The sequence below is a fragment of the Gopherus flavomarginatus genome, chromosome 3 (assembly GCF_025201925.1).
Source record: "Gopherus flavomarginatus isolate rGopFla2 chromosome 3, rGopFla2.mat.asm, whole genome shotgun sequence".
Lineage (NCBI taxonomy): Eukaryota > Metazoa > Chordata > Testudines > Testudinidae > Gopherus > Gopherus flavomarginatus.
In genome coordinates this window covers 75,957,222-75,984,953 of record NC_066619.1, presented here as the reverse complement: position 1 = coordinate 75,984,953, position 27,732 = coordinate 75,957,222, and the positions used below count along the sequence as shown (strand labels likewise).

The window sequence follows — 27,732 nt, the reverse complement described above, 5'->3', positions numbered from 1 at the left end:
AGAAAGTTTTAGCCAGATTGAAAAAAATAGTTATATTCTGAGCATCCAAATACCCACATAAAACAACGAAAGGTAAGAACTTATAAATAAATTTCCAGAATTATGCATGACACTATGCCTTAGGTAGCATATAAAAAAAATTACAAAACGAAGTTCTTTAATTAACCTAATAAATACTCCCAGAAAAGTAGGTGAAACTTTGGAACCCGAAATTGATTTAATGGTGCAACTATTTTAAATATTAGAAGTTTAGTGAACGGTCATAAATACAGCACTGGTATGTGCTTTCCGCCACCACAAACTCACAGTTATGTAACTATGCAATACTGGATCTTTGGTTCCAGCATACAAAACTAGCCATTTGGATGGAAAAAGTGAACTGTATTTTATCATTTTTTGTTCTTTGAAGCATTCTACAAATAATAATCCTTAGCATTCCCTTGTGAGATAGGTATCCTCATTTTACAGACATGGAAATTTGGACATAGGTAAATTTGTTCAAAAGTATGGCCAAAGTCATACAGCATGATTATACAATAGACAGGACCATATAATAAGTTCTTTGTGACCACTTCTATGCTTATTTCTCTAAACATTATTTGCATTATAATAGAATCAAGAAATCCCAATCAAGATCAGAACTCCATTGTGCTAGGCACTATAAAAACTAGACAGACATTCAAGTTCCCTTCCCAGACAAGCTTACAATTTCGTTTAAGACAAGACACTACAAGGGGATGTAACAAATGATGGTTATATCTCTAGTCTGTAGGCATAATTTTGTGATTCCATGCAAGAGTTGCTAGGGAAATGGTAATAGGTATTGTTTTGTGTACATTCTCTCTCTCACTCACAGACACATTCACTCTACTTAAAAATTATCAGATGGCAAATTCCTGTTGGCATGATAGTAAAGATGAATTTGACAACTGCCAAGATAGTAGCTTTGTGGAGGACATTCAGTATATAAGAGGTGGTACACTATGTATGTGGAGTTCAAGTGGGCAGTCAAGACTGGCATTCTTAGAGCACAGGAAGTGGAGGGCAAAATAATACAGAATAAGTAAGGAGCACACAGTTGTGAAGGGCCTTAGGCTGCTGCAGTTGCACTCACTGATAACTGACTTAGAGAAATGGGATTCAAAGAAAGCCAATTAGCAGATGACAGCAAAGATTGTTAATTGAATAAATGCTTTGTATGGCAAGTCTGTGTGCTGTATCAGGACAAACACTGGAGAGAAAGAATGGTTTAAGATTGGCCCTGCCTTACGCCAGGAACACTTACCATCCCCACATCTTTTCTGCATTCTCACAGATTTTATGGTGAGAAGGGCAGTAACTGCTGCTGAAGACACTAGTATTGTTTGGGCAGGAGAAGCTATAAGACTTATATTTTGCAGATAATAGTCATATTGGAGACCAGCTTGGATTGAATGAAAAGACTATTTGTGAACATAAAAGCATAAGGTGCTAAAGTGGGACTTTATATCAGTACGCAGAACACCAAGCCCATGGTGATAGAAGAAAATGATGTCAACACTGGCGGACGTGTGTTTGATGAGCAAGAGTACAACAGAGTCAATGACTTTGTTTATCTTGGAAGTACAGTATCGTTTAATAACCAGCTCACTGAAGTAGTAAAGGCAAGAACTGGCAAGCCTGTAGATCATTTCCTCATTTGCCAAACATCAAGAAGAGTAAAAAGATAAAACTACATGCTAAATTGAGATTATACAACTTGGAAACATGTTAGATGGTAGAAATACACAACAGAAGGCTGAAAGCATCCCACCAGTGTTGTTTAAAAAGCATCCCAGGAATGCTTTGGAGAGATCACGTAACCAAGGTGGAAGTGCTGCTCCACACAGGTCAGTAATCTGCTCACTCAGTAGACAGACATATTTTACAATACAGGCCACAAGATATCTCCCAAATAATTCCTAGAGCATATGTTTTAGAAAAACAACCGCTCTTGATTTAAAAATTGACAGTGATGGACAATCCACCATAAACCTTGGTAAATTGTTCCAATAGTTAATTACTCTCACCATTAAAAATGTACACCTTATATCCAGTCTCAATTTATTTAGTTTCAGCTTCCAGCCACTGGATTGTGTTGTACCTTTCTTTACTAAAAAGATATTAACTACTTGTTCCCCCATGTGGATACTTCAACTGTAATCAGCTCATCCCTTACTGTCCCTTCATTGAGCTCATCGAGTCTAAGGCATGTTTTCTAACACTTTAATAATTTGCGTAGCTCTTCTCTGCACCCTCTCCAATTTATCAACATCCTTCTTCAATTGTGGACATAAGAACTGGACAAAATATTCTAGCAACGATTGCATGTGACCAATATAGATGTAAAATAACCTCTACTCCTACGTGAGATTCCCCTCTTTATGCATCCCAGGATTGCATTAGCGCTTTCAATCATATTGTCACACTGGGAGCTCATCTTCATCTGATTATCTAGGGCTCTATGAAATCTGTGTTCATGAGAGCATGGACAGAATCAAAACATTAATGCAGAATCCTGCTCTCACCAGCACTAAGACAGCAGCAGCAGGCGGGTACGGCAGGCCGCATGGCTGTGCTACGTGGAGACGCACATAAGAGAGTCAAGCTGCTCTAGATCAGGAGCCTCCTGATCTGCTGTCCAGAGCCGAGAGGAGGTGGGCTGATGTCAGGGGGTCCCTCCTTCCCCTGCCCATGTACCCAGTCTCTGCTGAGCTGGGGTGGAGGACAGGGGAGTGCCTGTCTGTGCACCAGCCTCTGGTTCAGGAGGTTGCTGCCAGCTGAACAAGTATTCAGGCTGGTGAGCGTGTTGCTTAGAGACACAGCATGCCGACACACACTCCCTGCCTCCCTCCCCGCATCTCTATGGACTTCTTCTGTTACTGTTCATCCATGTCAGTTTTGTCATATTACAGACTGCTACTTTAAAAAGTGATTTAAAATGTGTCACTTTAACCGTATACCGAATATCTGCAGGATATTCTGTTTAAATTGTATGGTTTTTTTTTTTTTGTAAAAACAGTTTTTCCCATTGCAATCCAATTCTGAACATTTTTTATGCATTTATAGTAAGGCTACTTAATTGTTGTTAATGAATCAAATGATTTTTTTTATTAAAAACAAAGATGGAATTCTTTTTTTTAATGGAAAAAAATGAAAATCAGAAAATAAATCAGAAAATGCAAAATTAAACGTATTTCATAGGGCCCTAATTATCCACAACCCTCAAATCTTTGTCATAGTCACTCCTAGCCAGGATAGTCTCCCAACCTGTAATTCTACATTCTTTGTTCCTAAATTTATCCATTTACATTTAGGTATATTAAACGCATACTGTATGATACAGACAGAAGGAAACTGGGGTTCGGTGTGAATGACCATTTTATTTAGGTCCTAACATGTCTGTCACCATGATATGTTGGGTCTTCGGGAGAGGATTTTGATTTTGTACTGGATACTCAAGTAAATGGAGAACCAGTGGAGATCGTTCACACCACAATGAGATAACAGCATTTGCATATATGACCAAGAAGCCATGCATAAATGTGAGTTTTGTTATAATCAGATTCTGGGGGACCATAAAGAGAGGAGGTGCAATAATAAAATGCACAAATGGCTATTTAGATAGATAGCTTAATACTGTTGGATACACACTGTACAGCAGAAGTCAGAACATTCACCAGGTCTGCTTGTTAAGACCGAAGTAGGGATATAATTTTGTTAGCCTCTGGACCAAAAGATGAGATTCCTGTCCAGAGCTAAATGCAAAACCTCTCTCTCTCTCTTCATCCGGAGCTTTCCCACCCTTACATCTTAAAAAAAATAAAATAAAAATACAAGTCTGCCTTTTGCCAGCAGGGTAATAGGAAATAACTTTTTACTCATAGGAAGTGCTCAAACTGTGGTAAACAGAACATAAAAAGAACCTTGACAGAATGTACAGTATAAACATGAGGTGTGTGAGGGAGCTCATGGTACATACAGAAGTAGCAGAGCAGCCACAATTTAGTATTGTTGAATTAGCACAGTAGGAAACTGGGTTAAAACCAGGGTCTCCAGAGAAGAGCAGCTAGGGTAGTTTTAAAAAAGAAGCCTATTACAAACGTTGGAAGGAAAGTTTATCAGGTAATGAACAACAATTTACAGATATCAAGCAATTAAGCTACTGACCGTGGCATGTATTTGCTTGTCTTCCTCCATGAAAATCCATTTACAGATCGAGGATGGGCCAAGTAAACAAATGAAAAATCAACCTCTTGTGCTTGTTTTTGTGGACTTGAACTTTGAGGTGTTACTGCTGATCGCCAACTATCAGTATTATACCACACTTTTACAAGACAGTCGTCCTGGGCAAAAAGTAGGAAAACAAAAGAAAATTCCAGGGTGAATAAGTGGTTTTTTTATTTAAATAGGAATATTTATATTAAATCCTGTTAAACCTATTTAAATTAAATTTTAAATGACAACTTAAAATAATTTGAATTAAATAAAATATAATATTCAAACAGTATATTTGCTGCTGAAGTTTCAGAGAAAGTCCAAAAACTGAACTGGCAGAAGTCACTGGCTAAGCACCTGGAACCAGAGTCTGTTGAAGTGCTAAACAAGCTTTGACAGCAGTAAAGTCTTATGCAGGTGTAGACAGTATTTTCTTCCTTTCAGTTTATTCCACTATTTAGTTCAATTACACATGATAAAAAGTTTAAAAAACAGTTGGGAGTTGAAAAAGCAGAAAAAATTGTTTCTCTCTTTCAATGTACAAATAAAAATGAAGGGGGAGGATCAGATCTACTAGTTCTAAAGTCTGGAGGACTTCACTAACTACAAACAGTGCTTCTTATGTTTATTAAATCAGTTTCAAACATAACATTTTGATAACTTTTTTTCTTGTATAGCCAGCACATTTAAGGTTTATTTAACTAATAAACAAAGGATTTTTAATATTGTGCGTTTTTAACTGAATTGCAAATCTCCAAATGCAGCCTGACACTAATTACAAATAAAAAGTTGATCTAGTAAATAAGTGCATCATTCACCATTTTCTAACATAATAAAATAAAAATACAGGGTTTAAATAAATGTAATTTGTATATCATCATTTAAATATGTATAGGCATAGTGTATTCTCCTAGCTGTCAAATACTCAGTTATACAACCATTAAAAGTCAACTTTGTTGGTAAATAAGTCTAAATGTAAAACCAGATTAAAAATGATGTAAAAAATCAATAGTTCTCGCTCACTAATTCAAACAGATGATTTACATCACCACATACTTTGGGAAATTTCAGCTGAAAATTTTCAACTAGTTCCCACAGATTCTAGATGATATTAAGTTGGTGCATTTGAAAGCCCTGAATATCGCCTGACAAGGCTTTTTACATAAAGTATCATTTGTCTGGTGACAGTGAATTCAAGTCACTCAGTAAGCTTTAGGCCTTTGTCTGTCCAATATAAAAAAATTTTTCGAAGACCAAATGGTGCTATAGAAATCCTAGATTCTGTCCTAGATGGTGAGAGAACTCCCTTTTAGGACTATTCTACACCAGATGCGCTAAATCAGTGCAGCTGCATCGCTATAGTACATCTAGTGAAGTTACTCTATGCTGACAGGAGAGAGCTCTCCCATAGGCATAATAAATCCACCTCTGCAAGAGGTGATAGCTATGTCAGCGGGAAAGGTTCTCCTACCAACATAGCACAGTTCACACTAGCGCTTATGGAGGTATAACTTATATCACTCAAGAGAGTGGCTTAGTCACACCTCATAGTGACCTAAGTTATACCAAATTCATAGTGTAGACTTGGCCTTAGTCTTGCGTCAAATCCCCACCTCCTTTTGGTTGTCTCAACATCCTAATGGCATGGAGTTCCTGGAGGAACTGCTGAGATATTCTGTCATGGTTTCAACTTGTGCAATTCCATCAACTTCAGCGGAGTTAATTCTGACTTACACCTGTGTAAACAGGAGAATCCAGGCCACTGACCTGAGAAAACTACACAAACACCTATGACATTCAGGATAGTGAAGAGGTTTAGGCACATCTACTGTCCAGTTCTCCAGATTCTTTCTAACTATGCCTATGGAATAGGGTATTGCCCTAGACAGGATCTTCGGCCTAGTCACAAAGGGCTCAAGAACTGTACGATATGTTGGCCAGACAACCCCTTCCATACAGTGAAGACTCAAGGGCTCAGTTTATCTTGGGAACATCTCAATGAAAAAACCAACCCAGCCAAAACATCAATGTTCTAGGTTTCTAATAAGCAAGTCCATTATGATCACATTGACATGGTGACAGTAAAGAACCCACTCTTCATCCTTAAAGATCACTTATTCTCATATGATCTATGAAAGAAAAGCCAAAGCAAGAGAAAGGAAATGCTGGTGATGGAAAAACCTCAAGAGACTCAAATAAAGCTAGAGTACATGGACTACTATGTCCATGAAAGACAAGATCCTTCTCTGCTCTAACAGACAGAGTCGCACTCACCAGAACTACCCCAGATTTGGAGCCACATCATTGCAGTGACTGAGTGGTTGCATTTTTATCAGCTTTATTTCACAGACAAAGTGACCAAAAGGACATCTATTTTGAACACCAGGAATATAAGGCAAAGGTAAATTAATGACATGATAAAATACTCATAATTAAGCCCACAGTGTGGTGGAAGATACCTGCCTCCAGAACCTGTGCCACCAAAAGGACATTTCATTTTATGCATGAGAACACACACACACTTAACGTTGTGGGCTGATCTAAAATAAACTAAAATAATCCAAAACATGAATATGAAAGTCACAAGTAAGCAATTCCTTAAAGATTCAGCTGAGTTAATTTACTACACCAACCATATACAATTTTACTGGCTACCAAATACTGAGCAGGTACACTGAGATTTTCTTTTTGGTGCTGCTGGAAATTGGTGTAATGGATCTTGAAGTTTTAAGAACACTGACTACAACTAGTTACTTGGACCATACTTATCAGGAAGTTATCCCCAACCAGACTGGAATCTTATTCTTACAACCAATAGAGTTCTGTAGGCATTATGGGGTGGGAGGGAAGAAGAGACACCAAGACCAAAAAAAAATAAAATAAAATAAAATAAAATTCACCCTCTGAGTTTGACCAAAGCCTTAGTGTCCTCTCACCCCCATCAAAGGTTAATAAAAGTGAAAAGCTCAAAACACTAACTCCTTCCTTCCTCAGACCTGAAGAGCTTGGTGTAGCTCAAAAGTTTGTACCTTCAGAGTTGGGCCAATAAAAAGAATTACCTCATCTATCTTGCCTCTCTCAAAGGTGAACAGAACATTTATACATGTCTTCACTTCCTGTTGGATGAAGCTACAGTCATTCACTAGTATTTTGTTCAAATATGTTGCAAATAGGTTGTCTCCCTAATCTAGGGACCCTCTGTAAGAACCCATCATCAACTGGTTTAACCCACATGCTGTAGTGTTTTCCTTTCCTAAAGAGTAAGTGGCAAATGTCTTGCAGGACACTGCTGCAGGGTGGACTGATTTAAAATCTAGACGATTTTAATCACCAATGGAAATCCTTGATTTAAGTCACTGATTTTAATCTAATTTTCCATTTGTACTTCAGTTATTTTCAAAAGAAAGGTACATTCTCATTGGCATAAATAACCATTAAAACACAGATTTACAACTAAACAGAACCTTTACTCTAGATTTGGTTCATCTTTTTGATACTGAGGGTACACTATACCTACATACATTTGTTTAAAAAATTATACAGCTTAATATTTTCACATTCTTATTATACATTTTAGTATGTTAGTAAATGATGAATGATATATTATTTATTAGATAATTAACATTTTGCTCATGATGTGTCAAGCTGCATTAAGATGGTAACAAATTTAAACAAACACAAAACAGCATATAAAATATATTTTTATTAAAAACAACCTTAAATATTTTGGATACATAAAACTTCTCTTATCAGAACATGTTTCACATTTACAATTAAATCACCTTACACATAGGCATTAACTGCAGTCAGTGATTTAAACTCATCATTTCAGGTCAGCCTGGGTAAAATTTACAAATAAGTCTAAGTGAAAGTGACTGATGCTTAAGTTCCTACTTGCCTAGGTCTCTTAAAAGGGGGTCTCCTAAATTACTTTGCCAGTCTCTTATACCCAGGAGCACAGTCCTTGGGTCCCCCACAGGATCAAGCCCTTAATACAGTATATAACCTATTTTGCCACATTTATAAAGATTGACCACAGAAGTTAAAATCAGGGGGAAAACATCTTTCTTTATATAGAAAAACACCTTTTAACACAAAGTTTTTGATAGAGGCTCATGGATTCAGTATAATTTATTTTTTGTTTAAATGTTTTAAGAGATTACAATAAATTTAGACCTTAACATATTTTGTATTAAGTTCAGATTTCATTTTAAACAGGTATATTGTCAAAAAGAAAAAAAAAGTACTGTATTCTATTTTAAACAGAAATTTAAAAATTTATTTTAAATATAAAAATGTGATTTGATTTTTTTTTAAAGTCATTTTTTATTCATTCTGTACTGCTCCATTCCATGCCTCCAGGTTTCTTCGAAGAGTATGAGGATATTCCTCTCTGCTTGTGTATGGAGAACAATGGTCTGACTAGATGAGTTATGGCCATTCTTAGAGTAAGTTTCTGCCTCCAGTATACTTGTTTGTAGCTATTTATTCCGTAACAGATCTTGTGCTTGTAGCATACACTCATGGTTAGTACAGTTGATGACAATTTTTTAATCCCTTTCCAAAATGCACAGCTATGCCAGGACTACAACCTAGCCAAAAACACATTAAGATCAATCCTCACAGGGATGTAACATCAGTCTGTCACTCAACACCAAGACTTCCAGATCTACAGAGGCTGGCACACGTGGAGATGTGCCATCCGTTTTTATAGACACTAGAGTGAGAATCAGCCTAAAGAGAGAGAGCACAATCCTTACTGATACTTCCTAAACCTGAAAAACCCTCTTTGTCAGTCCCATATTTGTCCTGGATCCTTTCAGGCTCGGATTTAGAGAAGTTTATCATTAACCTGAGCAACTCCATCAACCCAATGATCTTTATATCTGTCACTTTATTCTCTTTGATCAACCAGTAGTTACATAGGCGCACACAGGTTGTCCCAGCCTTAAATGTACCTATTGCTAGCACTCTATCCATGGTACAGGGCATACACAACATAGCAGATTACTACTATGGGAGCTTTGTTTCATTTCCTGACTTCAGAAACTTTTTATCCATAACCTTAATGTTATATGATCTTCATTATAAGATATGTTGAGCAACCAATTTCCATTATCATCAAATTCTCAGAATATGGCTCTGGACATGGTTCAAGAACATTCTGACAGGACCTTCTTGTGATGTCATGTCAGTATTTAAATCCCCTTCGAACAAGAATGATAGCATTAATAGCATCAATAGATAGCCTATGTACACACTCTCCACAGACACTGCAGGCTCCAACATGGACAAACAATACTGTTTTTCAGTGCACCCATCATACCACCTTGAGTTCCCATCTCCCTGATTCTACAGCATTAAGTCCTGCATACTCTTTTGAGAGCTGAGTAAGGAGAATTAAATAGCTTTTCTAGAACTAGAAGTTGGCAGATCATCTGGTTAGCGCTACTAGAGATGGGACAACATGGTGGTGGTTTCACCTTGAATACCATTCCCAAGCTGCTGCAACAATCAGTGCTTTAGTAGCTGGAACTTGTTCACTACCAAGTTTTCAAAGCTAAATTTGAAAGCTGCCACAGACATTTGACACTAACATGGGTACCTATTAGAAGACACTGACCATGGAGGCATAAGTTTCCATGCAGGCTTATTTAAAAACCTGAAGATTTAATGCTTACATGTCAAACACTCAAAAGTTGCAAACAGTCTGATTGCTCACCCAACTTTCAGAGAGTCTATATTTTTAATGGGATAAAGAGATTGCCTAACAGGTGGTGTCACTCTCATGTTGGCACATCAGCTTCTCTTCAAAAACTTATTTTTTAACACTAAGTAAAACTCCAGTATTTCCCTTTACTTTCTAGTAAGCAATCACATCTAATTTTCATTTCATGGGCCTAACTCCTCTGGTACAGATCATTCACTTCCTAATGTCTTATGTTTTGGCACTGAACTATTGTCTACTCATAACAGAAACAAAGGCAGTACTACTAGAACTAAATCTGCAGGGTTTCCTGTCTGAATTTTAGCCCTCCCAATTATTCGAAGTAGCCACTAAACAGCATTAGGAGATGAATTTTTGGAAGCTACTGACATTCTGAATTATAAAAAAAGAAAAAAACAAGTATTACTTCTCCTGTTTTTCAAAAAATGGATGCAGTCAAGTTCTGCATTATTTCATAACCTTTCTAAAGAAATGTAATGCTGTCATACCAAAAGTTATTTACCTTTCCTGCAGTAGCAAAGAATTCTCCATCTGGTGAAAATTTCATTAGATAAACTTGGGAAGCAGTTCTGTAAAATAAAGAATTAAAAAAAACATTAATTTGATGACTAAAAAATGTAGCAACATAAATAAGGTAAAAAAATTTCAGAAGTATAGAATACATAGTTATTTCTTTGCTATTTTATGAAAAATTCTTTGTATTTTAGGTTTAATTTCATACACTGCAGTTGGTACCATCGGACTCAAGCGCTGGCAAGCTATGGGGTGCTGTGAGGAGACCCTTCTACAGCTGAAGAGTCAAAGAAAGGCTACGGTTAGCAGAGACATCAGGTTCAGATGACCTGCTGTCTCCTGCCAGGGACAATGTGATTGTGATGAGGTGGGTCCTGATGGTTTGGTCTTAAACTGCTTTTCCCAGATGTGCTCAATCCCCACCTCACGCATACTTCAAATTCAATTCCACTCAGTTTTTTCCATGAACAAACCATAAGAACACTTCTCTTCCTGCACCATATATCCCAGAGAACTACATTAAAGCAGTATTGATTTTCTGTTTTGTTTTTAAATCTAACACACCACTTGAAGTAGTCCTCATTACTATTACTGCTAGCCTGATAATTAAAACAAAGATTTCTTTTTTTTAAATCTAGTTAATTAGGTTGTGCTTTCACTGCACTGCACCTCACTTCCATTGAAAAATATGTAGGCTTTCACTGTTTGTGCACTCAGCTACTGCATGGATGTTGGAATTGTAAATATTGAGATTTTAAAAATCAGTGATTAAAATTTCCATTAGCCTTGGATTTTTAGAAAAATGAAAAATCTAAAATGTAAGGCTTAACCAATGAACAAATCTATAAGTGACAAGTTGGTCATCAATTCACCTATATTGTGATGAATACCTACCAGAGCATAATCATAAGACAAAACTCAGTGATGTAAATCAGAAATCTTTATAACAAGGCCACAATTTAAGTAGTTCAGTGTCCAACAGTACTCAGTTTAGGGTGGGCTCCAGTAGGGATGGACACCATTTGAATTTATGTGATGTCTCCATCAGACTGGAGCTGATTTAGACAAAGGCACATATCCATGTTCTAGATATACTAAACCCCACAAATCCTCTTGCACACTTTTAATTACAGAAAGTTTATGATTTTTATAGACAGACAGTTACCCAACAGGAGTGTATAAACATTATTGAAGACTGATTCCTGACTGTGAAATCTGAAACATTTTCTGAGGGGGTTGTGGCAAAATAAGATACTGAAAAACAGGGATGCTTCCATAATGTGCCTAGCACCATCTTTATACTGTGGTCAGCAATGCAGATGTTCTGTCTAGATTTATTTCCCAAACCATTTTGGTTATTTGAAGAAACTGGGTAAAACACACATTGATACAAGCACACAAGGCATAAAGATGACATCCCTCTTCCATTGTCATGATGCAATTATCTGAGCTGACTATTGGAAGAAAAAAAAAAGTTGTTTTTTCAGAAGTTTAAAACCAGGAAAATCATCACTTGGTAAGTCTTAAAAATGAGCTCAAAGGATAGGCAAACTCCAGAGACGGTATTTTTGTTTTAGGTTTTGAATCAATTTAAGACAGACCTAAGTACCCTCTTTCTTTATGTGATCTTAATACCCTACATGATGTTATATACCATTATACATTATATTCCAAATAAAATTAAAATTAATAGCAGGAAGTGAGAACTGCTGTGACCAGATCTCACATTTTTGAGATTTATGAAACAAAGAAGGTAAAAATTAAGCCATTTTTTGAGAGAATGAGAGTATTTTCTATTTATCTTTTTTCTGTTACACACTGAAATAGAACAGAATGCACTTGTTTTCACAGGAACTATAAACAACCTGAAAAAAAGAGGATCTGGATGATGTAGTGAGGGTGTGCTGATGTTAAAACTTATATTTGAAAATAAATCTGTGCAAATGCAAGTTCATTGCCATAGTAGAAAGGAGAGGGGGAAAGAGGGACTTCCTTGAAACTCTACAGAGTACTACGTTTTGAAGAATGTAGAATACTTCTACAATTCAACCGGTCCAAAAGTAAAAGGAAAATATTTCATTTTATTCTTAGCCTGAAAAGAGTCGTAAACCTTCTGTTTACCTTTTTTTCCCAGTTGCTGGAGTATCTGGGTTGACCTCAATCCTGGGAAGTTGGAAATAATACCTCCTGGAGCCAGGAGAAGAAAATGGCCAGAAAGATTACCTATTATGTTGAGAGTTCTTGCTGAGTACCTCGACTGGGAAAGCAGGTTGATCCATTTTGAACTAATCCTTCAGATTTTTCTAATGGATTCCCCAAGATCATCAAAGACATGGGCATGAAGGAAGCCACTATTATAAAGATCTTTGCGTAACATCTCAAATTCTGATTCCCCTCATTTTGCTTTAAACAAAAATAAGATTGTCAGTTACAAATGGCTATGTTCTGCATAACCTCAGCTAATTTAGCTATAAAATTTATAAAAAGAAGCAATGCTACAGTGTTTTCCCAAAGACAGAGTACCTGCTCCACATGCTACAATTAAAAATCTTTGGGACCCGACTGCGTTACGTGCTGAGGAAATCTCAATTCTGAGAAAAGAAGAATTTCCATAACAAACTAGTTCATACTAAAATCCATTATTTTTATGTCCATGAAACATTTCAAGATGTGATGTTGAAAATAATCTAACAGCAAAAACACTAAAATATATTTAACCCATCCCTTCCCCTTAAAGGAGTGATCTTCAGGTTTTAGTGTAAGGCTTCTAAACTCCTTATCTGGGAGGCATGAAAACTTGGGGAGAAACTTCCGTCTGTAGCAGAACAAGTAGATGAGACTCTAAGTTAGAATTGGTAATTCTCTGGGACCCTAACTCTAAATTTCAAATGAAGTATTACCTGACAACAAAGAAGGCCTTATAAATGATCTACTAGTATAGGCTAGACCACTGCTGTGTTGGTGAGAAAAACCTGTGAAAAATGGGTTGAAATGGCAGCTGGGCTGAGTTGCACTGAATAGAGTGAGGGAACCAGAAGAAATTCAGATTTAATACACAAGCTTCTAGAAGGGAGGTTAAATACATTCCTATTTCTGGAAATCGAAGTCACTTTAAGTGCTCAGCAGACAGAGGGGAAATTCTCACATTCTAAAGTGCTCTACTGTAAGCCGAAAGCTTCTCTCCCAGAAAAGCAACGTCAACTATTGATCAAGTTCTGTGCTGCAGCAGTCCGGTAAAGGGAATTTGACCTCAAAGGAACAAGGGAAACAACATTTCTAAATTCCATTTTTTGCGCTGGAATAAGCAATTTTGTCAGGGTCTAGACTCTGGCAGCAAACATGCTACCAGGCAAAAGATGCAGATTGTGCAGTGGTGGAAGAAGAGCTGGAGGAATGTAAATGGGACACCTCTGCTTCTCTCTCTCTAATAGACCTGGGTAAAGGGATGCTGCCTGAAGCAATCCTGTGGTATTACTTGCTTCTTAATTAGGGATGACCTAATATACAGACCTAAACAAAGCCCTGCAGTCTTTCGACAAGTGGAAGGTCTCCTCTGTTTTAGAATTAAGTAAGTAACCCTCAAAGGGAAGGTCTTAAATTGTGGTTGTACCTCCAGTCTTCTGATCTCCACAGATGTGACCATGGCATATGCTGCAGAATTGGATGCCTCCAACTCTGGAAGGAAGTGCAGGCTCTCAGAGGTCCTTAGTCAGGATGGCTTTTAGTTTCTCAAAGCAGGGGGTTAGGGGGCTGAGGGCAGCGGGTTGGCGTGCAGAGTGTGGGAGAGGACTCAGGGCCGGGGGTAAAGAGGCGCATGGCAGGGGATTAGGAGATGTTCAGGTGTGTCTGATGGAGGCTCTGCCATCACTTGTGGGTACCACTCCCCGAAGCTCCCATTGGCCACGGTTCCTGGCCAATGGGAGCTGCCAGAGGACGGGGGCGGGAGGACTGCCATCACTTGTGGGTACCACTCCCCAAAGCTCCCATTGGCCATGGTTCCTGGCCAATGGGAGCTGCCGGAGATGTTGCCTGCAGGCAAGGGCAGCACACAGAGCCCTCTGCCTACCCTCTCCTCCAGGGGCTGCAGGGACATCGTGCCAGCCACTTCCAGGAGCAGCACGGGGCTAGGGCAAGCAGGAAGCCTGCCTTAGCCCCACTGCACTACAGGGCTGGACTGAAAGCCCTAACAGGCAGATCCAGCCTACAACTTGCCCTCCCCTGTGCTAGAGGGACCTTTGTCAGGACATGGGCTGCCCTGTGAGTGTTGAGCCTGAGACAAAAGCAGCACCTGTGGAATCTGTTGTTAAAACTACATTAAGTTTCACAGGGTGGACAGGTTTTGAATCTCTGAGGTTTAGCTACTGACATATTCCTAGATCCACAGCTGGAGAGAGGTATCATCTAGCCTATAAACTAAATATATGACTTAGTCTTTTCATCCATTGGCACAAAAAAACTTAACACCTAATTAACAATACTAACACCACACTAATGCTAGCAGAGTGTGCACAGAGAACAGGTGTACATTGCAGGGAAAAATAACCTCAACAATACATACAATATGATGAGGGCTAATTTAGCTACAAGTCAGGAAAAAGATCTTGGAGTAATCGTGGATGGTTCTCTGAAGATGTACACACAGTGTGCACAGGCAGTCAAAAAAGCAAACAGGATGTTAGGAATCATTAACAAGGGGATAGAGAATAAGACTGAGAATATATTATTGCCCTTATATAAATCGATGGTATGCCCACATCTCGAATACTGCGTACAGATGTGGCCTCCTCATCTCAAAAAAGATATACTGGCACTAGAAAAGGTTCAGAAAAGGGCAACTAAAATGATTAGGGGGTTGGAGAGGGTCCCATATGAGGAAAGATTAAAGAGGCTAGGACTCTTCAGCTTAGAAAAGAGGAGACTAAGGGGGGATTTGATAGAGGTATATAAAATCATGAGTGATGTGGAGAAAGTGGATAAGGAAAAGTTATTTACTTATTCCCATAATACAAGAACTAGGGGTCACCAAATAAAAATTAATAGGCAGCAGGTTTAAAACAAATAAAAGGAAGTTCTTCCTCACGCAGCACACAGTCGACTTGTGGAACTCCTTACCTGAGGAGGTTGTGAAGGCTAGGACCATAACAGCGTTTAAAAGAGAACTGGATAAATTCATGGTGGTTAAGTCCATAAATGGCTATTAGCCAGGACAGATAAGGAATGGTGTCCCTAGCCTCTGTTTGTCAGAGGACGGAGATGGATGGCAGGAGAGAGATAGCTTATGTTCTTAGGGGGTTTCATCTCACTGCCATGAACGGTAAGAAGGAACTCAGTGGCAGCTGGGTCCGCTCAGCCCTTCATGCTGTTAGATGGGAGGACAGAAGACGATGTAGCCTTAATGCACATTACTGGTCTAAAGAATCCAATATCACGGCGACGTGAACCAGGAGAGGAATCCATGTGGACAATCATTTGAAGAACCTTATTTATAAAGGATCTAGATAGGGAGCCAAGTTTCACTTAATTCCCTTAATTATAGTAAGCCAGTAGTCCCAAAATAGTACTAAGTTATCTAAGATTTCTGTTCTTCTAGCCTTTATGATCTCACACATTAGTACTACTTCTACTTGAATTCACCGCTTCCCACATTTTCCTTGCTTTTGCAGGAAGTGAGAGATATATTGATAAAACCAGTTATACTAGGTATTTCAGTAGGATCTTCTCCAAAAAAAACAAAAAACAAAAACAAAACAAAAACAAACAAACACCTTTCAAGCAGCTAAACTTATCTGGGAAGCAGAATGAAATGTGTTTAGAATCACCCACCTATAATAATTCGAAGGACTGAACAGATTCATGTCTTCATTAATATTTCAGAAATTTCATACATAGCAGGATGATCACCACTGTAATTCATTAAGAGTTTCATGTGGAAAAAATGGACTACAACAATGGTCAACTTTGCTTTTATTGAGGTTTCATGTTTTTTGTAAATTCGCTTCTTACTTGCATTGCCACATACATCTCCAGTCCCCAAAGCTAACATCTGTTCTTTCAGGATTGCCATCTTCAGACTGGTTTTCCAAATTAACATTGGACCAAAGCTGCAAACAGTTGGAACCAGTCAAGAGGCGAGTGCCTACAACAAAAAGTTTAAAATTATAACATGCATAAATCAAATTATGAGGCATAGCTTTCTATACTGAAGAAAAAGGCAATTAATCTGTACCACAAACACTGGCAAGAGCCATAACATACTACAAATAACGTCTCTTTTTCTATACATAAATCAAACCAATGCAATAGGCATAATCCTACAAGGTGCCATATGCAGCAAAACCTTGTCAGACTAGATAAACCTTACAAAAAAAAAAAAGACAGCATTTATTTTTTACATATTAAGTCATGTTTTACGTTTAATTTGGACATCTGTGGTCCAAATACATAAAAGCACACTTTTTCCAAAGTAGTTTGCATTTGTTCAACAAAAGACATTAGGCACTTCTGTAATAATACACCTAAATATACTCCTTTCAAAATATTAGAGCATATGCAATAATGAGGATCTAATTACAAGAGTTACCAATCCTGGCACCTTGTTATCACTACCCCCAATTGTGGTCTGGAATTAAGTGTTCAAATGTCCCTCTTTCATACAATTTTTTTAAGCCACTCCCCCACTCTTTTTTGAAGCAGCCAGCACTGGACACTGTAAAGAATAGGACAACATTAAAGACCATTGGTTTGTTGAGATATGACTGAGATGCAGGCACTTTTTTTTTTTTTTTTTTAAATAAAAACGTCTCTCATTGAAAATACATAAGCATCTCAGAATGCAGGTGACAAGTGGCATTCACAACACTCTCCTCATATTCCCTGGACATATCGTGTTTTGCTATAACAAAATGAAATCATCTCTTCTCCCTAAAGAAGAATTCAAACTTAACACGTGATATTAAACAATCTGAAGTTTTAGTTAATTCCATTCTTACCTGTGGGATCCCACGTTATATTATGTGCTATGGAGTCCAGTAAAATTTGACCACTCTTCTGCCACTGGTAATACATTCCCTAAAATCAAAAGTATTAGCACACTTCATTAGCTTAAGTGAGATATTTACAACTCAACACATTTAATGATTACCCATTTAATAGATAGTTACTGAAACACTATGCCTGTATGGCATTCAAAGTTTTACTAGGCAACAGACATTTGGCATTTCTCTGAATGGATAAGTCAAGGCCATACAAGTCACAGCTGTGATCTCATGTTTCAAGAAATATGAAGAGATATGAAGGGTCTAAAAACTGAGAGACTCAGTTGCATCTTGATTTGTTAAAAATTTAGAATTCAGACAAATTAGAAAGATCAATAGCTTTATCTAGAACATTAAATCTTATTTTAATCTAGTCTTAATGAAAACTAGCATTCTCAGCTAATTTTGAAGAGCATTTGGAGGATGGAATAATTAAATGGAACGTCTACAAATGTAAAACCTTACAGACTTTTTAAAGCATGCACATCTTTTACAAAGTGTAGGAAATCTGTATCAGCTGGAAAAGAGCTTCCTGAATTACCCATAGGTACTATGTATGTCTTAGGAACTTCATAAAGCAAGCATAGTTCAGGAAGTAGATTTCTTAAATCCCCTAGGCGATAGAAAATTGTGTTGCAACCTCTAAAAGCCACATAGATCTGATGGAATACACATAAGATGGAAGCTAAATCCGCTGTGTTGTATTTGTACCCTTCTATCATCTTAATACTTCACACTTGAGTCTATGCAAAATGCCACGTAAGACTCAATATTCTTGTAAAGTATGCTAAGAAAAGTGGACTCAGATTAAATAACCTGCTCTAAATCACATAAATCAGCACCTAAAAGAATCAAGATTAGGATCCATGTCAAACTGATAAACACAAGGCTATTCCACAAATTTGCCCACACCAAAGGAAGTCATGCTATGTGGAACATAAGAGTACAGTTTTTACCAACTGTTATAAAACCCTCTGAAATTTACAGATAAATATATTCTAAAAAAATGCTTTGCAAAATGATTAGCAGAATTTTTGAAAATACTTGAGAAGCACATGCGCAAGAAAAGATGGTTACTCACCTTTGTAACTGTTGTTCTTCGAGATGTGTTGCTCACATCCATTCCAGTTAGGTGTGCGCGCCGCGCGTGCACGTTCGTCGGAAACTTTTTACCCTAGCAACTCCAGTGGGCCGGCAGGTCGCCCCCTGGAGTGGCGCCGCCATGGCACTCAATATATATCCCTGCCGGCCCACCCGCTCCTCAGTTCCTTCTTGCCGGCTACTCCGACAGTGGGGAAGGAGGGCGGGTGTGGAATGGATGTGAGCAACACATCTCGAAGAACAACAGTTACAAAGGTGAGTAACCGTCTTTTCTTCTTCGAGTGATTGCTCACATCCATTCCAGTTAGGTGAATCCCAAGCCATACCTAGGCGGTGGGGTCGGAGTGAGAAGTCGCGGCATGGAGCACTGCAGATCCGAAGGCCGCATCCTCTCTTGACTGCTGGACCAGGGCGTAGTGGGAAGCAAAGGTGTGGACCGATGACTAGGTCGCTGCCTGACAGATTTCCTGGATGGGCACACGGGCGAGGAAAGCCAGCGACGACGCCTGCGCCCTGGTAGAATGCGCAGTCACACGGCCCGTAGGAACGTGGACCAAGTCATAGCAGGTCCTGATACAGGACGTTACCCATGAGGATAACCTCTGGGAGGAGATAGGAAGCCCCTTCATGCGGTCCGCTACCGCCACGAAAAGCTGGGGGGATTTGCGGAAGGGCTTGGTCCTCTCCACGTAGAACGCGAGAGCCCTACGGACATCAAGCGAGTGGAGCTGCTGCTCCCTGCCTGAGGAGTGAGGTTTCGGGAAAAAAACCGGAAGGAATATCTCTTGGCTGATGTGGAAGGACGAGACTACCTTGGGAAGAAAGGCAGGGTGTGGCCTCAGCTGCACCTTATCTTTGTGGAAGACTGTATACGGGGGGTCTACCACAAGAGCCCGGAGTTCCGACACCCGCCTAGCTGAGGTGATAGCTACTAGAAAGGCAGTCTTCCAAGAGAGGTAAAGCAGGGAGCAAGTAGCTAACGGTTCAAAGGGGGGTCCCATGAGCCGGGACAACACCAGGTTAAGATCCCAGGTTGGAGCAGGGAGACGGACGTTAGGGTATAAACATTCCAGTCCCTTAAGGAATCTAGACACCGTCGGGTGAGAAAAAATAGAGCGACCATCCGCACCCGGGTGAAAGGTGGAGACAGCTGCCAGGTGGACTCGCAACGACGATATCGCCAGACTTTGCTGTTTGAGGGACCAAACGTAGTCCAAGATATCGGCCACCGAAACTTCCATAGGGCGGAGATTTCTCTCCACGCACCAACAGGAGAAACGCTTCCACTTGGCTGAATATGTCGCTCTCGTGGAAGGCTTCCTGCTGCCCAAAAGCACCTCCCTCACCGGTGTGGAGCAGCGCAGCTCAGAACCGGTCAGCCACGCAGGAGCCACGCCGCCAGGTGCAGCGACTGCAGGTCCGGGTGACAGAGGGTCCCGTGCTCCTGGGTAATCAGGTCCGGGTGAAGGGGCAGGGGAACTGGATCGGCTATGGTCAGGTCCAGCAGCATGGGGTACCAATGTTGCCTGGGCCATGCCGGGGCTACCATGATCACGCGAGCCCTGTCCCTGCGCACCTTCAGAAGGACCCTGTGGACCAGAGGGAACGGGGGAAACGCGTAGTACAAGTGGGTCGACCACGGAATAAGGAAGGCATCCGCTATCGACCCAGGCTCCCTGCCCTGAAAAGAGCAGAACGCTTGGCACTTCCTGTTCCCCCCGGACGCGAAGAGGTCCACACGGAGATAACCCCACCTCCGGAAGATGGAGAGGGCGACGTCCGGGCGAAGGGACCACTCGTGCGACAGGAAGGATCTGCTCAAGCGATCCGCCAACGTGTTCCGTACTCCGGGGAGGAAGGAAGCCGTGAGGTGAATGGAGTGGGCTACACAAAAGTCTCAGAGTCGCATCGCCTCGTGACACAGGGGAGAGGATCTGGTGCCGCCTTGCTTGTTGATATAGTACATGGTCGTCGTGTTGTCGGTAAACACCGCGACACAACGACCTTGAAGCTGATGGCAAAACGTTTGACAAGCGAGGCGGACCGCTCTCAACTCCCGCATGTTGATGTGCAACCCCACCTCCTTCTGGGACCACAGGCCCTGCGTTCTCAGGGTCCCCAGGTGGGCCCCCCAGCCCAGATCTGAGGCATCCGTTGTGAGGGACACCGAGGGCTGAGGTGGGTGGAAAGGGAGCCCCGCACACACTACGGACTGGTCTAGTCACCAGTCGAGAGAATCTAACACCCCTTGGGGGATCGTGATCAGCATGTCCAGCGGCTGTCTTGCCGGCCGGTAATGATCGATGAGCCACAACTGGAGGGGCCTCATGCGGAGCCGAACATAACCGGTCACAAAGGTGCAAGCCGCCATGTGGCCTAACAGGGCTAGACATGTTCGCACTGATGTCAAGGGGGCTGCCCGCAGTCGCTGAACGATCGCCGACAATGCCTGGAACCTCTGCGACGGCAGCAAGGCCCTGGCCACAGTGGCGTCCAGAACGGCCCCGATGAATTCCACCCTCTGCGTGGGTATCAGGGTGGACTTGTCCATGTTTATCAAGAGGCCCAACGTAGCAAACATGCCGGTGATCACGCGGACATGGCTGCAGACTTGCCGTTCCGACGTGCCCCGAATCAACCAATCGTCTAGATAAGGGAACACGTGGATACGACTGCGTCGAAGATGTGCCACAACAGCTGCCATGCATTTTGTAAACACCCTCGGGGCCGTAGAAAGGCCAAATGGGAGGACAGCAAATTGGTAATGAAGGGGGCCCACCACGAAGCGAAGGAAACGTCTGTGGTGTGGCCAAATGGCAATGTGAAAATACGCGTCCTGCATGTCGAGGGCGGCGTACCAGTCTCCCGGATCCAGGGATGGGATAATGGTCCCCAGGGATACCATGCGGAACTTCAACTTCACCAGATATTTGTTGAGCTCTCGCAGGTCGAGGATAGGCCTGAGGCCTCCCTTGGCCTTGGGGATCAGAAAATAACGGGAATAAAACCCCTTGCCTTTCTCGTTTTCCGGAACCGCCTCTATAGCTCCTTTGCTGAGGAGCGTCTGTACCTCCTGCCGAAGGAATTGCTCGTGAGAGGGGTCCCTGAAGAGGGACGAGGAAGGGGGGCGGGAAGGAGGAAATGATACAAACTGCAGGCGGTATCCCGTCTGCACCGTGCGTAAGACCCAGCGGTCCGATGTTATTTGGGTCCACGCCGGGAGGAAAAACGAAAGGCGGTTGGAAAACGGGGGGGGAAGGATCCATGGGGGAAACTGTTACTGCGCCCTTGGGCGCACCTTCAAAATGAAGGCTTGGGCCCAGGCGGGGGCTTAGAGGAGCCTTGGTTTTGCCCCCCTTGGTTCCCCGAATGCCTGCGCCTTCCATTCCTGCCACGGCGCCTGTTAAGGTCCTGCCGTTGGCGGAACTGGGAATATGGCCTGCGCTGCTGTTGTTGCTGTGGCCGGAAGGGTCTGCGTTGCGTTCCCGGTGTGTGCATCCCGAGGGACCGCATAATGACCCGATTGTCCTTCAGACTCTTGAGTCTGGGGTCTGTTTTTCGGAAAACAGGCCCTGGCCTTCGAATGGGAGGTCCTGGATGGTATGCTGGAGCTCTGGAGGAAGGCCAGAGACCTGCAGCCAGGAGATGCGGCGCATCGTTACTCCCGACGCGAGGGTGCGGGCAGCCGAGTCTGCAGCGTCCAAAGAAGCTTGCAAAGATGTACGTGCAACCTTCTTGCCCTCATCTAAGATGGCTGCAAATTCCTGGCGGGCGTCTTGCGGCAGCAGCTCCTTAAATTTGTCCGCTGCCACCCAGGAGTTGAAGGCGTACCTGCTGAGCAGGGCCTGCTGGTTCGAAACCCTGAGCTGCAGCGCCCCAGCCGAGTATACTTTACGGCCGAGGAGGTCCATTCGCCTGGCCTCCCTGGATTTGGGGGCTGGAGCTTCCTGCCCATGACGCTCTTTGTCATTTACTGATTGTACCACCAGGGAACACGGTGTCGGGTGTATATGGAGGTACTCATAGCCTTTAGAAGGGGCCATGTACTTCCTCTCGACGCCCCTCGCCGTAGGGGGGATGGAGGCCGGAGACTGCCAGATGGTATTGGCGTTGGCCTGGATGGTCCTTATGAAGGGTAGGGCGACCCTGGTGGGAGCATCCGATGAGAGGATGGTAACAATCGGATCCTCTATTTCCGAGACCTCCTCGGCTTGTAGGCTCAGATTCTGAGCTACTCGCCTGAGGAGGTCTTGGTGAGCCCTGAGATCCAGCGGGGGGGGGGGGGGGGGCTACTGGAGGAGGTACCAGCCACCGCTTCATCAGGGGAGGAGGATGAGGAGACCCCCGGCAAGAGAGTGTCTAATGGAGGGTCTCCCTCGGCCCTCGCCTCTGTCTCCGGAGCCAGAGCAGAGTCTTGCTGCTTGGACCCTTCCTCCCCATCCGGGGAGGGAGGGGGGCGAGACAATGAGGCTTCCGGCACCCTGTGCTCCGCCGTCGCAGGCCTAGCAGGGAGCTGTTGGGGCCCCTGGGCTTGATGGTATGCCCAGGGTGTCCAAAACCCCCATTGCTGCGGGCCTTGGTCGTGTTGTGGCGGGTCGTGAAATAGCGCCGCCTGCCGGTCGGTGCCCAACGCGTACCCGCTGTCCGTTTGGGAGGAGACCGACGGCTGTCTAGAAGGCCACGGCGGGGCAGACCCTGGTTGGTAAGGGTCTGCGCGGGTCGGCAGGGACGATCTTCTCGGTGCCGGGGATCGGTACCGGGAGTCATGGCGGTGCCGGGATCGGGACCGGGTTCTGTCTCGGTGCCGGGATCTGGACCGGTACCGGCCGCCGCTTCGGTGCCGGGATCGGGACCGGGACCTGCCACCAGCTCGGTGCCGGGAGGTCGAACGGGACCTGCCACCAGCTCGGTGCCGGGAGGTCGACCGGTGCGGCGAGTGACGGCGGGACTGGCTCCTGGAGTCACGGTGCCGGTATCGGCGGCTGGAGTCCGACCGCGACCGCCTTGAGGTCGACCGGTGCCGCGAGTGCGACCGGTACCGCCGAGGAGAGCGGTGCCGGGACTGCGAGCGGCGATGAGATCTCGATCTGCCGTGACGTCGGGACCTGGACCGTGAGCGCGAGTCCCGAGACGGTGCCGACATCATGGGCTTGCCTCTAGACGCGACCCGCACCGGAGGTACCGGGGGTGGCAACTGAGTAGGCTCAGTTAAGGCAATGAGGTCCCGAGCCGAGGCGAAGGTCTCCGGCGTGGATGGGACCAATATCTCAACCCCAGATCTCATGGGGGAGCTTGGCGGCACCGGACTTGACGGACCCGCCGGGCCCGGAGTCGACGGTGCCTGCGGCGCCGCGGCCGATGTTGAGGCCGGGCGCTCCAGTCGGGTCTGCCTGGCTGGAGTAGCAGACTTCGACGGTCTTGGTTCTGTCCCCGGTGCCAGAGAAGGTCGGTGCCGGGGAGTCTTTTCGGTGCCGGTGCGATCCGGTGCCGGCGCCGAGATCACGGCCTGTGAAGCCGCCGGGTCAAGTGCCGCCTCCATAAGGAGAGTCCGGAGTCTTTGATCTCTCTCCTTTTTCGTTCTTGGCTTAAAAGCCTTGCAGATGCGGCACTTGTCCGATCTGTGCGATTCCCCCAGGCACTTCAGGCACGCGTCGTGGGGGTCGCTGGTGGGCATAGGCTTCTTGCAGGCCGCACACTGCTTGAAGCCCGGCGAACCAGGCATGAGCCCGGTGCCGGGTGCCGGGAAGGGCTAAGCCCCCGGCGAACAACTATTTACAACCTATTTACACTTAATTACTACTATCTATACTTAACAATCTAACTAACAACTATAACAATACGAGAGATAACGAGAGATAACAAGGAGAGCTAGGGACGTGGAGGACAGCTATGCCGCGCTCCACAGTTCCAAGGACCGACACGGCGGTAAGAAGGAACTGAGGAGCGGGTGGGCCGGCAGGGATATATATTGAGCGCCATGGCGGCGCCACTCCAGGGGGCGACCTGCCGGCCCACTGGAGTTGCTAGGGTAAAAAGTTTCCGACGAACGTGCACGCGCGGCGCGCACACCTAACTGGAATGGATGTGAGCAATCACTCGAAGAAGAACAAGCAGAGCTGCATTACAAAAGGATAAAAACAAGCATTATAAAACTAGATGCAGCAAGATGTAAGCGTATCATTTACTAGCTAGCTTAAATGCAAACTTCCCTGTGCACAGGTTACAGGACTCCATTTGGAGCTTTTTGCACCTTCTATTGGTATTAGCCAGGGTCAGAGAGAGCAAATCACAAATTTGCACAGATGAATCACTACAAATGAAACAGTTACTGCGTATGTTTATTATGGATTGGTCCAATGTATCCCCTTCTGAAGTGTTATGAAGAGGTATAATAAAGTGGCATTTTAACTAGCATGTGCCCCACCCCTTTTTCACACAATAAACATCCTATATCCCAATTTTAAACTGGTATCTGATCTTGTATCTCAGAAAAGGCAAGTCCCAAGTAATAAAAGTAAACCATAGCAATTATTTAAATTTTTCAAGGCAGTTGAAGTTTCAATTAAGACAGTTCATTCACTTACAGCAGGATGATTGCTCTTCTGTTTCAGGACAGTAACTGGTTCAAAAATACAAATCATGTTTCCATAAGAAGCTGCAATCTAAAATAAAAAAAAGTTATATAAAACAAAAATATTAATTTAAAAATTAATTTGAGATGTGGATTATTGATTCTACTTTCATTCATTCTTTGTAAAAATATTTCCCTCTATATCCTTGAGCTTGTCTCTCTATTTCCTTCTGAATCAAGGATCAGAACTTGAGGAACATACCAGAATAAGAAAATCTTTAAAACACATTGCAAAGTTTGAAACTTGAAGTACTGAAAAAAACTGTTTGCCTACAACTGTATTTCTGGGTAAGACCTGAGGATCAACCACCATAAGAGTAAGTGTATTGGATACCAATTTTAATATGAATCTTCAATCTAGTATCAAGAGTTTTTCCACATGCAATTTAGGTAGCCACTTTAAGAAAAGTTATTGGATTCTATTTTTAATATGCTGTGGAAAGGATGAAAGGCACTTCATTGATCCGTCTTTTCACTGTTAACATAACACATTGTGCCACTGAGTGTCTGAAAGCATGAGAGCCACTTAAATCACCAGTCATATAGAGCTATAAAATATAGTACAATAATAAATAAAACAATAGTTAATATTTTTATCAAGAGTACTAAATAAAGCTTACAAGACAGCCTTATTTGGGGACCAATGAAAGTCTTGGTGCTAATCACACGTATAAACATATTTGCTCACATTTTCGACCATTATTTTCCAGGGTGGATAAAAGTCAAGTGGGGAGGGCGGAATAAAAATTACTTTTATTTAAATCAGATTTTTTAAAATTTAAATTCAATACAGATTCTTAAATAAATAACCCTGTTTGAAATTATTCCAACTTATACTAAGACCTGAATTTATTCTAATCTAGTAAAACCATTTAAATTAAGTTTAAAAAAAGTTAAGCAGCATCTATTTACTGCCAAGTTTTAAAGAAAGTCAAACCACTTGTTAAGCCCCTGGAACCAAAAAGTGCAAAATCAGCTTTTGACAACAGTAGCCTCTTCTGGTGTAGGTGTACAGAGAATATTTTCTTCATTTCAATGTGACTAGTTCAGTTCAATGAAAAATTAAAACAAAATAAATAAAAAGTTGAAAGAGCAAGAGAGCTTGTTTTCCTTTTCCAATCTATGAATAAAAACTAGGTATGAGAGAATGAGATCTGCTAGTTGTAAAATCTTAAAGAAACAAATAATCAGTTCATAATTCACTAAACTTCCTTTGTTTAAACAATTAGTTTTATTCAAAACTAGTTCTGAAAAACTTTTTGATAACACTTTTCTTATGTATCAAGCACATTTAAGGTAGTTTTATGTAATTAATTAAAAACTTTAAAATACCTTTTTCTTTTTTTGCTTTTAATTGCATTCAAATTTCCGTCTAAACAGTTTGACGCAAATCACAAGTACAAAATCTAGTAAATAAGAAATGCATAATTCACCACTTTCCAAATTAAATAAAAAATTAATTAAGGATCTGTCTAAATGTGTCTAAGTTATAGAATTGCTTAACTATGTGAACAGATATAGAATAGTTGTCCTCAGGTGCAAAAGGCAGCACCAATTTTAATATAAAGGCTATATTTAAATTGCAAATCAGCATGTTTTAATGGCTATCAACCAATCATCATCAAACTTTCCTTAGCAAACTAAATAAAAGACAAATGCAAAATACAAAATAAATTTAGATCAAGGTTCCCTGGCTAATGATTTAAATCCATCCACCCTATTATCTTCTCCCAGGACAAGTTATCAGAACAAATATAGGAAAAGTTACATGCAGACCTATGAACACTTAAATGCCCCTTAAAAGCCTCAGGCTGAGTCTCATCACACTACCTAGAGCTAGAACAAGAACTACTAACTACAAATATGAATGAGAGACACCCTACCACTGACTCTAATTCTGACCTCTTATTAGACTATATAGACAGTATAATTGTCCATGTCCATAAAATTAATGACTCAAGTTATTTCTGTAAAATCTATCAAAAGAATGTGGATTACAAATAAACCATTAACGTTATATGAGATCTTTTCATTTCTAGCATAAAAAGCAGTTGAAGTACCATTTTACAGAATGTGATTTTGTCATACCTAAGCTGCAAGTACAAACCAAAGCTAGAGGTTTGACTTCTGAGAGGAAAAACTTCCACATTTAAAAAACCACAAAACAAAAACTAAAAAAACCCCTGTCAGACTCTTCAAGCAACTTACATGTCAGCATGACCCAAATATGCCAGCTATAATTCTGTCAAAGCTGCAAAAAGCCTAAAGAAGCCATGTTGTTAAAACACATCTCTAGCTAATATTTTCCCTATATTTTCTACTTAATCTTTATCATTGCCATATTTTTGTGATTCTGCAAATACATCTACTATTCTCAGAATAAATTAGAATAGTTTCTTCTACAGGAACTCAAAGTAAAATACTGAGATGGAGATGTAAACTTAAGAATTGTAATTCTTAAGCCAACATTAGTATAACCAATATTGTGG

At 41.9% G+C, this 27,732-nt stretch overlaps 1 protein-coding gene across 3 annotated transcripts in view; it reads right to left on the bottom strand.

Annotated features, from left to right (window-relative positions):
• The window catches only part of DMXL1 (Dmx like 1), a 155,269-nt gene that overhangs the window by 104,502 nt on the left and 23,035 nt on the right, over positions 1-27,732 (bottom strand). For 2 of the 3 annotated variants that reach the window (XM_050945532.1, XM_050945533.1), the window contains exons 3-7: positions 25,197-25,274; positions 17,467-17,545; positions 16,481-16,613; positions 10,467-10,533; positions 4,189-4,364 (exon numbers count right to left, since the gene is read on the bottom strand). In XM_050945532.1, coding sequence (XP_050801489.1) covers positions 4,189-4,364; positions 10,467-10,533; positions 16,481-16,613; positions 17,467-17,545; positions 25,197-25,274 — 533 coding nt within the window. Of the gene's footprint in view, positions 1-4,188; positions 4,365-10,466; positions 10,534-16,300; positions 16,433-16,480; positions 16,614-17,466; positions 17,546-25,196; positions 25,275-27,732 lie in introns of those variants that run through there. The other variant, XM_050945534.1, reaches the window with a different exon arrangement.